The sequence below is a fragment of the Anas acuta genome, chromosome 14, assembly GCF_963932015.1.
Source record: "Anas acuta chromosome 14, bAnaAcu1.1, whole genome shotgun sequence".
In the NCBI taxonomy this organism is placed as follows: domain Eukaryota; kingdom Metazoa; phylum Chordata; class Aves; order Anseriformes; family Anatidae; genus Anas; species Anas acuta.
Genome location: NC_088992.1, coordinates 13364940 through 13377979, shown reverse-complemented (window position 1 = coordinate 13377979; position 13040 = coordinate 13364940). Strand labels below are relative to the sequence as shown.

Below are 13040 nucleotides of genomic sequence, written 5' to 3'. Positions count from 1 at the left end.
GCTGGGGTCCCACCCCAGGACCCCTGCAGAGCTGTTGGCGTTTGCTTTCCCTGCCCTTGTCCCTGAGCTTCCTCTGGGACTTCTCAGCCCCCATGCAGTCGGCTTGGGGTGAGCGGCAGCTGAATGCTTCAGCTGGGAGCTGGCATGGTGAGAAGCAGCCAGGCTTGCTGCGGTTTGTTTTTGTGCTTTGTTTTCATCCCAGGCAACTGCACAATCCGGAACGGTTTATTAAAGAGCCGAGCTTACTGATGGTGTCTGCAGGGATCCTGGAGGCGGCGGGTAGGAGAGGGGAAGGTGCCACGGGGCTGCTCTCAGCCAGGAGCTCATCTAATGAGGTGTTCGGGGCGATCCCTTGCTCTCAGCATCAGCCCTGGACTGAAACCAGAGCAGGGGGCTGGCTGCTCCCTTCTAGGAGCTGCTGGGTCCGAATTGTTTGCTGTGCTGTGTCTGGCTGGGCTGGCGTTAACTCCATCGCAGTCCCTGGAGTGCTGAGTCTGGGGTTTGTGACCCAGACAAGGCTGGCACGCAGCCTCAAGGCTTCCCCTTTCCCTTGCTCAGCCCACACCCACACCTCTTGTAGGCAAGACGCTGGCAGGGGACTCAGCCAGCACAGCTGGCCGAGGGATACAGCACGCCACGTAGCATCGCCCTCAGCCTGAGAACCGGGACGGGACGGGGAGGTTCTCCCATTGCTCCGAGCCCCTGGGAGGCGGCGACTCATTGCACTTGCATCACTTGGGACTTCGTGTTTGTGTTTTTTTCTTTTTTTTTTTTTTTTCTACCTCCTTTCTTTCTTCACTTACACTTACTCACTTATTAAACTGCCCTTACTTTCACCTGTGAATTTTCCTTTGCTCTGTGTGGGGTGAGAGGGAGGGAGGGAGGGAGCGGCTGTCGCAGTGCTCAGCTCCCACCTGGGTCCGTAGCCGTGTCTGGGTAGCCCAGCGCTGCCTTCACCTCTGGGTTTTGGGGCTAAACCCCAACCTGAGCCCAGAAGCTGGGCTGGGCTGTCAGCGGGAGGCTGTCCTCTGCCTTCTGGCACCCTGCGGGGTGGTTCCCTCTGAAGCCTTGAAAATGCAGAAAGGGATGAGGGAACGGTGCAGGAAACAAACACCTCTGGGGCAAGTGGGTTTGGATGTTTTTTTTTAATGCAGAATCTTAAAACAGAGCGGTCTGATCGCTGTACCCAACACAGAGCCAACTGCACCCACTGCAGCCCTGCTGCAGCCAAGGGCGTGGTGTCAAAATCCTTGGCCCTGGCCGGTCCCAGCGCCCCTGGTCGGAGCTGCTGGGCTTCAGCAAAGCTGGGAACACCCCGAACCAGCAGGAGGCTGAGCTGGGGCAAGCACTTGGGGCTGCTGGTGCTGCGGCCGGCGCCTGGGGAGCCCCCAGGATGGGCTCTGCACACTAGATTCAGCTAAAGCCAAGCCAGCACCATCCCCAAAAAGCAACCAAATTCCCCCAGCCCCGCGTTCGGGGAAAGAAGCCTCGGTGGGGGATGCTGGCAGCCCCCCAGCGATGCTGCCGGGTGCGACCCCAGACTCTCGGCTCGGCTCTTCCCCGCCCCGTGCCCTCCAGCAGCGGGGCCGAGGCGCCGGGTGCCGCTCACACCTTGGTGCAGACGACGAGGCCGTCGGCGCCCTCCTGCGCGCCCTCGGCCGCCGCCGCGCGGCTTTTGCCCGGCCGCCAGCTGAAGCCGGTGAAGAGCGGGCAGATGGGCACGTGGCGCAGCCAGCGGCACCGCCGCACCGCGCCCATCCCGAAGGGGAAGTCGTAGCTCCTCAGGCTGGCCGAGGACGTGCTGTCGGCGTGGGCGCCCGCCTTCCACTGCACCAGTCCCCGCTCCTCGCGCGTCCCTGCGGGCAGCCACAGCCACCGTGCACCCCGGCACGCCCCCACCGAGCCCCCCGGCTCCCAGCCCGGTTTGCTTTAGTTACCCGGGATGGTGTTGTCCAGGATGAAGGCGAGGGAGCCCCCCACAAACATCTCGGTCGTCAGCAGCACCGTCAGGATCTGGTCCAGCTCGGCGACGCCTGCGGGAGGGCAGGGGCTGAGCGGGCACAGCGGGGAGCGGAGGGGACATCTGGCACGGGGTGACCCAGGCTGATCAAGGTGCCTCGAGGTGTCACTGCCCACTGCAAGCTCTCCTCTGCCACTCTGAGGGTCACTGAGTTTTCAGATTAACTACGTAAATCCTACCTTGCAGCTGTTGTCCCATTTAAGTCATATTTTTTTCCCTATAAATGCACTTAACACTGTGGGTTGGTGAGCAGAGCAGGGTCTGACGTGAGGATGCACGGACCAAGAGATTTGCCCTGCTCGCCCTGAGCACCCTCACCCGGGAATGTGCTGGGGGAAAACCAAGAAAAAGGCTTTTAGCCGGGGGCAGTACCTGTGTTAATGGCCTTGGGGTTGGAATCCAGGTAGTTGGGCAGCGTCAGCCCGAAAAACATTGAGAAGCCCAGCACGAAGAGGTTGCGGGAGGAATTCATGTCGACGAACTGCAGGTTGGAGAGGCCGACGGCCGTGATCATGCCTGCAAGCAGAGATGTGGCCGCGTCTGCCTTCGGAGCACACTGCTGGGCCTGGCACAGCTCGCTCCGACCCAGCTGCCACCCTCGGCACAGCTCAGATCTCATCCATGGCTTCGCATCCCTCGGGCTCCTTGGTTGAAGCTGGGCTGGCGCACGCAGTGCCCAGATCCCCGGGGAAATGTCCCGACACCGCTTTAGGGGCGCTTTGGGCAGCGCGGTTACCGAACAGCGTGCAGAACATCCCGCCCAGGATGGGGTCTGGCAGAGATGCGAACAGCGCCGTGAACTTGCCGATGGTCCCCAGGACAATCATGATCCCAGCGCCGTACTGGATCACCCTCCTGCTCCCCACCTGCCCGGGGACAGGGGCAGCGCGTGGCTGTGGCTGTCCCCATGTTGAGCCGGGGACCCGCGCGGGGTGCGGGCGGTACCTTGGTGATGCCCAGCACCCCGATGTTGGGGCTGGAGGAGGTGGAGCCGTTGCCGGTTCCCAGCAGCCCCGCGATGATGCAGGAGATGCCCTCAGTGAAAATGCCCCTGGGGGACGAACGGGAGGGGACATCCCTTGGGGTGGGTGGTGGGGACGCACCCAGAAGTGCCAGGACGAGGAGGAGGAGGTCCGGTACCACCGAGGAAGCAAGGCACAAAGCAGCCAAGGGTGCAGGTTTGGAGCCAGGCACAGGCAGAAGGCAGCTGCTGGGGCGCAGAGCAGTGTCCCCATCCCTGTCCCCGTCCCCATGGCGCTGGCTGTACCTGTTGATGGCGTGCACCGGGGGAGCGGGCGCCCCCGCCAGCCGCGCGCAGGAGTAGTAATCCCCGATGGACTCGATGATGCCGGCCAGCGTGGCGCTGAACATGCCCAGCACGGCCGCCGAGGTCACCGTGGGCAGCCCCCACTGACCTGCCGAGGGGACACGCCACCGCTCTGGGGACCCGGCACCGCTCCCAGGGGGGACCCCTGGTGCTCCCCGGCCATGCTGCTCCTGCTCCCTGCACCCTGCCCACGGTGTGGCCGCGGGGCACCCGCGTGTGCTGGCACTCACAGGGGTAGGGGACACGGAACCAGGGTGCCACCGAGAGGATCTCCCCGCGCGCGTCCGTCCTGGCCTTGTAGCCGTACTCCTCGGGGCTGCTGGGGAAGACGCCGGTGCGCGTCAGCAGGTAGCAGAGCAGCCACACCACCATGATGGCCAGGATGATCTGCGGGCAGCGGCCGGGCGTCGCACGGGGATGGGGACACCCCCGGCATCGCTCCCCAAAAGCCCCCCCAGCCCCGTCCCGTGCCCCTACTGGGAACATCTTGAAGATCTGCACGCGCAGCAGGACGAAGCCCCGTCCCCAGCGGTAGCCAGGCAGGCGGATGGTGACGTTCCTCAGGTACTGGGCGAAGAGGACGATGAGGATGATGGACCTGGGGAGAGCGGCGCTCCCTGAGGGCCACCGGCGCGCCACCGGTGCCACCCGCGCGAGGTGGCGCGAGGGCCCCAAAAACCTTTCCCCGTTCCCTGTGCCCGTGGCCCTACAGCGCCGCGATGCCCCAGTGCGAGCCGGCCCGCTCGCCGGCGGCCTGGAAGACGGAGAGGCCGATGAGGGCGACGGTGGGGGTGACGGTCAGCGGCCCGATGTAGCTGAGCAGCGCCCCGGGGAGCCCCAGCAGCCCGATCACCACCTCCACCAGGCTGGACACCACGATGGCCCCCTGGATCTGCAGGGGGACGGCGACACGTGAAGGGGGGGTCCTGGGGGCTCCGGGGTGGGCACTGGGAGGGGGTCCGGGCCGTACCTCTCGCATGCGGGGCTGCCAGATGTGGGAGGTGTTGAGCGGCAGCGTCCAGTTGCCGTAGATCTCCTCTGGGGATGGAGGAGGGGGGAGGTGAGCCCCCGGGGACCCCCAGGAGCCGGTGTCCCCCCCCCCGGCAGCACCACCCGGCCCTACCTTCAGGCGGGCAGCGCCACTTCTCCAGCGCCAGGATGGACTTGGCGGGGACGAGGAAGGCCAGAGCGCTCGCCTGGAACAGGGGCAGCCTGGGGACCAGAGGGGACGCCTGCACCCAGCAGCACGGGGACGGGGGCCCGGCGGTGTCGGCGGGGCCGTCCCCTACCTGATGCCCACGGTGGTCTGGATGAGGGTGGTGATGCCCACGCAGGTGAAGATGGTGCCGATGAGGTAGCTGACGGTGAGCTGGTCCTTGCCCACGCACAGGCTCTCGGCCAGCAGGAAGGGGACGGCGATGGTGCCGCTGAAGCAGGTCAGGTAATGCTGGGGACATGGCGGGGAGGGGGGGGGACACGCACTCAGCAGGGACCGGGGGTGCCTTTGGGGGGACGTTTGGGGCCGGCACCGTACCTGGAAGCCCAGCAGGATGCAGAGGTACCAGGGGGGCACGTCCTCGATCTTGTAGAGCATGTCGAACTGCTGCCGGGCCGGGGGGGGGACGGCATCCACCGCGGGGCCCTGGCGTGGGGGGACACAGCTGAAGGGGCAGCGCTGTCCCCACTGCCAGCCCCGCGGGAGCCCTCGGGGACGGGGACGGAGCCGTGGGGGCTCGGTGCTCACCCTGCCCGTCCCGTGGGGACGCGGGGGGCCGGCAGGGACGCGGGCGAGGGCTGGGCTGGCGTCCTGGCGGGCAGGGAGAGGCAGCAGGCGGGTCAGCGTCCTGCCGGGCGAGCCATGGGAACGGGGCAGTGGCCTCCTGGGGACACTGGGGACGCAGGGACATCGCCCGGACACCCCCGGCAGGGCTGCGGGCCCCCTGCTCCGAGAGCTGGCGTTGCAGCGGGGGTGTCCCAAGTGCACAAACCCCACTGGGGTCCCCACAGTGCTGGGGGGGGCCTGCAGCATCCCACGGGTACCGGGAAGGTGGCGAGCCCCTGCTGCAGCATCCCACCTTGTCCCTGGTGTGTCCCCCTGGTCCTGGGCTTCACCGACCTCCCTCAACCTCCCCCCCCCAAATCCTTTGCCACCGGCATCCAGCTCACCACCCCGAGGGGGCTGCTATTTGGGGTGCCACCTCCCCCCTGCCTACTGCCCCATGCGGTGCCCCTGGAGATGGGGACAGGGCGAAGGGGGACGGGGACAGAGCCGCGGTCACCTGGGGCTGGGGCTGGGGCAGGTCTCCCGAGTGGGTCCCCATCCTGGGCGGCGCAGGGATGTCACCGCGCGGTGTCTTTTATGGCGACGAGGAGGACTTTAGTCTGCAGGTTGTGAAACTGAGGAGCACAGCGGCAGCAGGGGATGAGCGATTAACTGCTTTAATTAGGGCTGGCACCGCCGTTAGCACCGATTTGGTAAAACATTAGAGCGGGCGGGTTACAGAGTAACGGCCGGGTCGGCAGCACGGGGCACCGGGTGCCACCGGCGATGTCCCTGCGGGCGCGGCGCTGGGATGGGGACAGGGACGAGCGGCGGCGCGGCGTCCCCAGCCTGGTGGTGGCCGGTGACAGTGGGGTGGTGGCCGCCTCCCTCGGCGTCCCTGTCGCACGTGTCCTGGCGCTGTGGGTACGAAGTCGGCTCCAAAGGTCGCTGGGGCATTAAGCATTAACTGCGCCCGTGGGCGCGGTGGCGGCACCCCAAGGCCCCGGGGCTATTCCGGGGGCTACAGCTCGTTCTGCAGCGCCTTGGGGGGGGCCGGGCGCCCCGCTTTGCCCCCTGCTGGGGGGGCGCAGGGCCCCTTCTCGCCATGGCACAGCAGCTCCCGCAGCGCCGAGGGACCTCGTCGGTGCGCCCCGTAGAGCTGCTCCTCGCCCTGCTCGCCCACGAAGCTGTGGCACATCTTGGCCAGCCTGCAGGGTGCGGACAGTGTCAGGGTGTGGTGTGGTGCTTGTCACCCCCCCGCTGGCCCCCTGTCCCTCACCTGCTGGGCCACGGGCCCCCTGTCATCACCACGCTCAGAGGCTGCTGGCTCTGCAGCCCCGGCCCCGTCAGCCGCTTCTCCCCGTTCAGCTCCTGCACGCCATAGCTGTGGGGGGGACACACGCGGGGTTGGGGGGTCTGTACCCGCTGTGGCAGGTGGTCCTGGGGTGCAGGAGAACCCCGTGGCACTCGGAGGGGGCTGGATGCTACTCACAGCTCCCAGCTCTGTGAGCAGCTCCTCTCCAGCACCTCCACGTAGTCGGACTCACGCAGTGCCTTCCTGCCCAGCTTCGCCTCCGCCTTGCTCAGCTGCTCCTCCAGCTGGGGCAGAGATGGGGCAGAAAGCGGCCGGTGATGGCAGCCCCCCGTGTCACCCCCCACTCCCACTTTTCTCCCCCTTTCCCCTCCCTCCTCAGTAGCCGAAAGTGTGCAGCGAGGTGCCGGGCACGGCTGCCCCAGCGGGGTTTCGGGGTGCCCACCTGGAAGGCGATGGCGTAGCAGGCGTCACAGCGCAGGGCCTGGGGCATGTGGGGCGAGTGCAGCTCCTCGGCGCTCAGCTGGGGCGCGGGGACGGAGCGGGAGAGGGACGGGGACGGGGGGTCCTCGCACCCATCCCCGGCCCCCGGCCCCAACACCAGGCTCAGGGCCACGCACGCCGCCAGCACGGGGCGCATCCTGCCTGCAGGGGTGGCGAGCGGTGCCGAAAGTGCAGCGGTGGAGGCGCAGGCGTTATAAACCCCGGGGTGCTGGTGCGCGCCCGGTGCACCTGCATCCGGCCGACGTGCCCCCCGCCACCCGCCCGGCCGTGCTGCCAGCTGGCTGTCCATCCCCAGGCTGCCAAGGGGAGCTCTGCATGGGTTACCCCCACCATCTTCCCCCTCTTTTATTTGTTTTTTGGTTTAATTCAGTCCTGCGATGCCTGCGCCTGTCCTTGTCCCCCCAAATCCGTCCCAGGGCAGGCTGAACGCTCCAGGGCTGAGGATTTGGGGTCCCAGCCCTGGACATGGAAATTCATCCCTGCTGCTGCTCCAGGACTGTGGGATCCACAGCTTCTGCCCCTCTGCAAAATGCCCCCAAAACGGGACACGTGGGTCCCCCACACCCCCTTTACAGACGACACAGACATGGGAACGCAGGGTTAATGCTGGCTCAGCACTTTTATTGCTGTTCTAAGGAGTCCGTGCCATAGCCGGGGTGCCTCTGCCCATCGCCCCACCGCACAGCCCTCGGGATGGGACCAGGGGGACGGGGGGAGGCGGGGGCCATGTACCTGGTCCCTTTGCCAGCCGTGGCCGTGCTCCCTTGAATAACCTCAGAACCCCCCCCAGGGATGCCAGGTGCTGGTAAAACACCATCTTCCCCCCCATCCATTTTAGGAGCTTTTTTTTCACAGCGGGGGCAGCGGCCCCTGCTCGGGGCCAGCAGGGCTGGCGCGGGCGGGGGGCTGGCCGGGGCCGGGGCTGGCCCGCATCCCCGTGGGGATGTAGTACAGGCTCTCCAGGTACCCGCAGTCGGGCCCTGATGCAGCGGGCGGCCCCTCACCCTTGGGATCGGGGCTGAAGGTCCCGGAGAAGCCCCCGGGGTTTTCGGCAGCCGGCAGCTGGCCCTGCAGGTCGGGCTGTGCCGGGGAGGGGGCGGCGGGCGGCGCGGGTGCCGGCAGCCCCGGGAAGCTGCTGTAGGGCACATAGGGCAGGCTGTAGAGCAAGGGGTTGAAGGGAGCTTGGTAGAGCCCCGCGTGTGACGCCACGGGCACCGGTGGGATGAGCACCTCCACGTACTGCCCCGTCTCGGGGTCGTAGAGCATCTTCAGCTGGGGCTGCCGCGGCGGCTCCATGTAGTAGCATTTACCGCTGTCGGGATCGACGAGCATCTTGCGTTGATTGAAGGTCCGCGTAGGGCTCGGCGCGCTCTTGTTGCTTGGCGAGGAGCCCTCGGTCCTCCGGGGAGCGTCCTCCAGGCGAGGCTGGGGCTGGGCTGGGGGCTGTGGCACCGCAGCGGCCACAGGCTCGGGGGGCCGGGGCCGGGGGGGCTCGGGGAAGGGTTTGCTCCATGGGGATTCCCCAGCAGGCAGGGCAGACACACCGGTCCCCAGTGGGGCGCTGGCCAGGCTGGGGACTGGCGGGGACCCAAGGGAAGCAGGGACTGGGTTGGTGGCCGAGGGGGTCCCAAAGGATGAGCTGGCTGGTTTGGGGACGGAGGGGGTCGCAAAGGGTGTGCTGGGTAGGTTGGGGGCCAAGGGGGTCCCAAAGGTTGAGTTGGCCAGCCTTGGGACTGAAGCGGTCCCAAAGGATGCAGTGGCTGGATTGGGGACCAAGGGGGTCATAAAGGATGCGCTCACGGGGTAGGGGATCAAAGGTGTCCCAAAAGATGTGTTGGTCAGGTTGGGGACCGAGGGAGTGCCAAAGGACATGCTGGAGGCTGACAGGAAGCCAAAAGGTGAGTTGGTTGCATTGGGGACCAAAGGAGTCCCAAAGGATGTGCTGACCAAATTGGGGACTGCAGCAGTCCCAAAGGATGCGGTGGCTGGATTGGGGACCGAGGGGGTCCCGAAGGATGTGCTGGTTGAATGGGGGACCGGGGGGATCCCAAATGATGCAGTGGCTGGGTTGGGGACTGAGGGGGTCCCAAATGATGCAGTCGCTGGATTAGGGACTGAAGGGGTCCCAAATGATGCGGTAGGTGGATTAGGGACCAAGGGGGTCCCAAACGATGCAGTCGCTGGATTAGGGACTGAAGGGGTCCCAAATGATGCGGTAGGTGGATTAGGGACCGAGGGGGTCCCAAATGATGCAGTGGGTAAAGTGGGGACAGAAGGGGTCCCAAAGGCCACACTGGCTGGATGGGGAGCTAAGGGAGCCCCAAAGGATGCGGTGGCCGGGTTGGGAAGCGAGGGCAGCTTTGGCACTGGGGAGGATTTGGGGGCTTTCACGGGAATTGTCAAGTAGTTGGTGTTCTCCACTGGGGCGGCATTAAGGTGCGGCTCGCTGGCTCCCGGCCACTTCGTTACGTGCTCCCAGCTCTCCCTCCGGTCCGGTGGCCTGGTGGGGAGTGGCGCGGTGGGGACAGAGGGACCATTGCCAGCCTCCCTCGCTCGAATTGGGACAGCGGGGCCGGTGCCCTCTGCAGCACCACGGCTCCCTGCTGAGGCCAGCCAGCTGCCCGGCTCGCTGGCGGGTGGCTTTACCGCACTTCTCACCGCTGGTTTCATGGCACGGGTGTCCTGGCCATCCCCTGGGCCGTCCTTGCCACCACGGTGCTGGTCCCCTGCGGCACCATCCCCTGCAGCGACACCACGACCGCGTTCCTCCTCTCCCTCTGTGGGGCTCGGTGGTGGTGGGAGGACGAGGGTCTTCTCCGTCCGCAGCACTGCGCTGCTCCGAGCCCCAGAGCCCTCCCCGGACACCGGCGGGGGCCGTGGGCCGACCAGGACGTGCAGGTGGGACTCCACGTGTGTGTCCCCCCCGCTCCCCGCGCGTGGCGGCACCCTGATCTCGCTCCGCTGGCGACACGCAGGGGATGCAGCAGGGCTGAGCTGGGGACCCTCGGTGGCAGCCACCTCTCTCCGCGTGGACTGGACTTTTGTGATGTGCACGGGCGAGCCCCGCGCGGGGCGGCTGCTGGTGACCGTCGCCGTCCCCTCAGCATGTGCCGCCTCCGTCTCTCGGCCACCAGCTGTCCCCATGTCCCTGTCTGCCGGTGGCACGAGGTTCGGCGCTGGCTCACGGCGGCAGACGGAGGTGCAGTGGATGACGAGCGGGGATGGCGGCGTGGGCTCCCCGGTGCTTTCCCCGACAGGGCCAGGGGCTGGGGGGCCGCGGGTGGTGCCGAAGCAGAGGCTGTAGCTGCTCTTCAGCAGCTTGCGCACGTCCCGCGGCTGCGGGATTTGCACCTTGCCTTTGTTCCCCGGCTCAGCTGGGGTGGCCACGGGGGTGCTGGGGCTCGGTGGCTCTCGGGGTGCTGGCGGTGGCTTCTCCTCCCACCGGCTCTGCGGCACCAGCTTCACCTCCTGCGCCCGGGATGTGAAGACGCCCCGGGGTGGCACATCAGGAAACGCCAAGCTCTTGGGCTCAAATGGGACTACTTCGGGCCTGCTGGGGCGGATGGCTCGCTGCTTCAAGCTGGGCCACGGCTTCTGCACTTTCTCAAATTTTGGGGTGATGTCCAGCGGCTTCCTGTCCCCAGCGTAGCCTTCGAACAGGGCGCGCGCTCGCCGGTAGCGGGTCCTCTCCGTCGTGTGCTCCTCAGCGGGCAGGCGCTGGCACTGCATCACCTCCTGGTACTTCATCCTCTCGTTGAGCTCGTTGAAGGTCGTCTTCAGCTTGCAGACATTCTCCCTTGTCGCCTCGCTCAGCACGACCCCCTTGGCCGGCCGGGTGGTGCTGGCAGCCCCCAGCCTCTCGCAGCCCCGAGGACACCGCATGTCCTCGGCGGAGATGCTGCAGTCGGACTTGGAGAGCGAGCTGGACTTGCCCTCCAGGCCATCCCCGAGCAGGTCAGTGCCGACCGAGGACGGCCCTGAGGAGGTCGAGCTGCCCCTCAGCGATTTCTGCTCCATCTTATTAATCCACTGCTCGTACTGCATCTTCTTGGCGAGGACGTTTTTCACCAGGCTGGAGGCCATCCGGGTCTTGCTGGAGGCATCGTCCAGGGAGGCCGTCTTCATGAACTGCTTGTAGTTGAACCTGAAGTCCTCACCAACAGCTCTGCCCTTGCCTGGGGGCTCCTTTCTGGTGGGGGGCAGCGGCTGGGGGGCTGAGGCATCCCCCCAGGGGAAGAACCCCGGCTCCTTCCTCTCCTTCCTCTTGAGCTGGATCTGCCTCTTGGGGACAGTCCTCTTCTTGCCGTGCCCCTTCTTGGCGTCGCTGCTCTCCAGCTCCACATCCACGCACTCAAACAGCTCCTTCCCCGTCAGCCCAGACAGCTCGGCACCCCGGGGCTCCCCGCAGCCTGCCCACCGCCGCCCTCCACCGCCGTCCTCCGACAGCGAGTTGGAGAGGCTGGAGGAGGTGTGGGAGCTGCACATGTCCAGCCGGGTGCCGGGAAGGCCCGAGAGGCTTCGGAACGACCTGGCCGTCAGTGCCCGCACCTCGCCGTCGGCCTCGTCCGAGTCGCTGGCCCCGCCGCTCCGCCTGGCCCGCCGCCCCTCGCCGAGCATCGTCCCCGGTGCCGCCGTGCCCGGCCGGTCCCCAAAGGCAGCGGCGGGCGGCCGGTCCCCGCGGAGGGGACCCATCCTGCCCCCGCGGCCTGGCGCCGAGCTATTCTTAGCGGTGACGGACAGCTGAGCCTGCCGGCCGCGCTCCAGCCGCGGGCTGGGGACGGGGCCGTGCGGCGGGGGGCCCACGGGGGGACCCTGAGGTGGTGTGGCGGCGTGGCGGCCCGCGTCCTCCTCTTCCAGGAACTCCAGGCAGTCCTTGAAGGTGTCTGTCGTCTCTGAGCACAGCGCCGAGTGGTAGGAGGAGACGGAGGAGTCGGACATGCTCTTGGGGAGGTCGTCGCGGGGCAGGACGGACAGGCGGCCGTCCTCCTCCCAGGTGGACCGACGTCCTTCGGCGATGCCTTCGGGGTCAGGCAGCTCGGCGGGGCGGCCGGCGTCCCTCTTGCCGCGGGGGATCATGGTGGGGACAGCCCCGGCGCTGCCGTCGGGTCGGGAGCAGGATCGACCTTCTGCTCTGCTCGCCGCGGCGCCCGGCTCCTCAATCACATGCGTGCAGCGGGCGCCAGCACGGGGGAGGCGATGCCAAGCGTCGGGCGGCATGCAAATGCCACGGCCACCCCCAGCTCAGGGGTCTGCGGTAGGGACGGGGTCACTGCAACCGTGAGCCCACCGGGGACCCGCAGACCCCGCCGGGGCCGTGCCGGGTGGCTGAGGCCCTGCAGCGTGGCTCTGTCCCCATGGGGATGCTGTGTCCCCAGGTGGGGGGACACAAAGCCTGTCCCCAAGCGGTGCCACCCCCAGCATCCCCCAAGCGAGGAGCGAGCGGCCAGGAGGGATGGCAAGGCGCAAAGTCAAACCGGGCGCCGAGCGGAGGAGGACGGTGTCGGTCACCTCTTTCGGGGGGTGTGCGGATCTCCTTGTGCCCGGCCTGGTCCGGCCGCCCCCGCCGGGGTCAGCCGCGGCTTTTTGGGGCTTTGTGAAGGAAGCGGCGGCAGCAGGTGCGTGGCGGCGCTGCCAGCCTCCAGCAACCCGATGCCCGGGTGCATGTGGGGACTAAATTTAAACCTTGGCAAGCGAAGGGCGACCACGACGCCAGGCCTGGAGCTTAACCCGCCCCTGCCCGGCCGCTGGGTTGGGACCAGGATACACTCCCCACGATCGGCCCCGACCCCCGTCCCCATCCCCGTCCCCCTCACCCACCGCCATCTCCCTCACCCCCGCGGCAAATGGCGGCCGCCGGCCCCGTCTCCTAGCAACGCCCTCCCTGCCAGGCAGGCCCAGAAAGGCCCAAAGCTTCCATTTCCAGGAAAAATGCAGCTCCCCCCCACACTCCCACCGGGATCCTCGCAGAGGCCAGGAGTTGTTGGAAGCGGCTGGCTCTGGAAACCAGCTCTGGCGAAGGACAGCGGCACCGAGGGGATTTTCTGCCCTGCCCCTTGGCACGGCCCCAGCGCTCACACCCAGCACCGGTGCTTGCCCCTGACGGCATTTTGGGGAG

At 67.3% G+C, this 13040-nt stretch overlaps 3 protein-coding genes across 5 annotated transcripts; all 3 read right to left on the bottom strand.

Annotated features, from left to right (window-relative positions):
• Nucleotides 1-1115: 1115 nt before the first annotated feature.
• Nucleotides 1116-5767, bottom strand: SLC23A1 (solute carrier family 23 member 1). 3 transcript variants are annotated; one of them, XM_068698151.1, is made up of 15 exons: nt 5627-5767; nt 5092-5154; nt 4882-4989; nt 4637-4794; nt 4471-4559; nt 4318-4385; nt 4058-4239; nt 3825-3945; nt 3578-3734; nt 3288-3435; nt 2966-3071; nt 2757-2886; nt 2393-2536; nt 1938-2033; nt 1117-1856 (listed from the first exon to the last, which is right to left on the bottom strand). In XM_068698151.1, exons 1-15 carry the CDS (start codon nt 5666-5668, stop codon nt 1606-1608), a joined length of 1863 nt encoding a protein of 620 aa, XP_068554252.1. In that variant the 5' UTR covers nt 5669-5767; the 3' UTR covers nt 1117-1605. The 3 variants fall into 3 exon arrangements, with proteins under 3 accessions (XP_068554250.1, XP_068554251.1, XP_068554252.1); XM_068698149.1 differs by having other exon boundaries at nt 1116-1856; nt 4058-4385; XM_068698150.1 differs by lacking the exon at nt 5092-5154 and having other exon boundaries at nt 1116-1856; nt 4058-4385; nt 5627-5761.
• A 3-nt stretch (nt 5768-5770) lies between these two features.
• On the bottom strand, nt 5771-7120 carry MZB1 (marginal zone B and B1 cell specific protein). Its single transcript, XM_068698156.1, has 4 exons — nt 6867-7120; nt 6602-6708; nt 6389-6493; nt 5771-6317 (listed from the first exon to the last, which is right to left on the bottom strand). Exons 1-4 carry the CDS (start codon nt 7059-7061, stop codon nt 6131-6133), a joined length of 594 nt encoding a protein of 197 aa, XP_068554257.1. The 5' UTR covers nt 7062-7120; the 3' UTR covers nt 5771-6130.
• Nucleotides 7121-7525: 405 nt separating this feature from the next.
• On the bottom strand, nt 7526-12954 carry PROB1 (proline rich basic protein 1). Its single transcript, XM_068698146.1, has one exon. It carries the CDS (start codon nt 12140-12142, stop codon nt 7775-7777), a length of 4368 nt encoding a protein of 1455 aa, XP_068554247.1. The 5' UTR covers nt 12143-12954; the 3' UTR covers nt 7526-7774.
• Nucleotides 12955-13040: the final 86 nt, after the last annotated feature.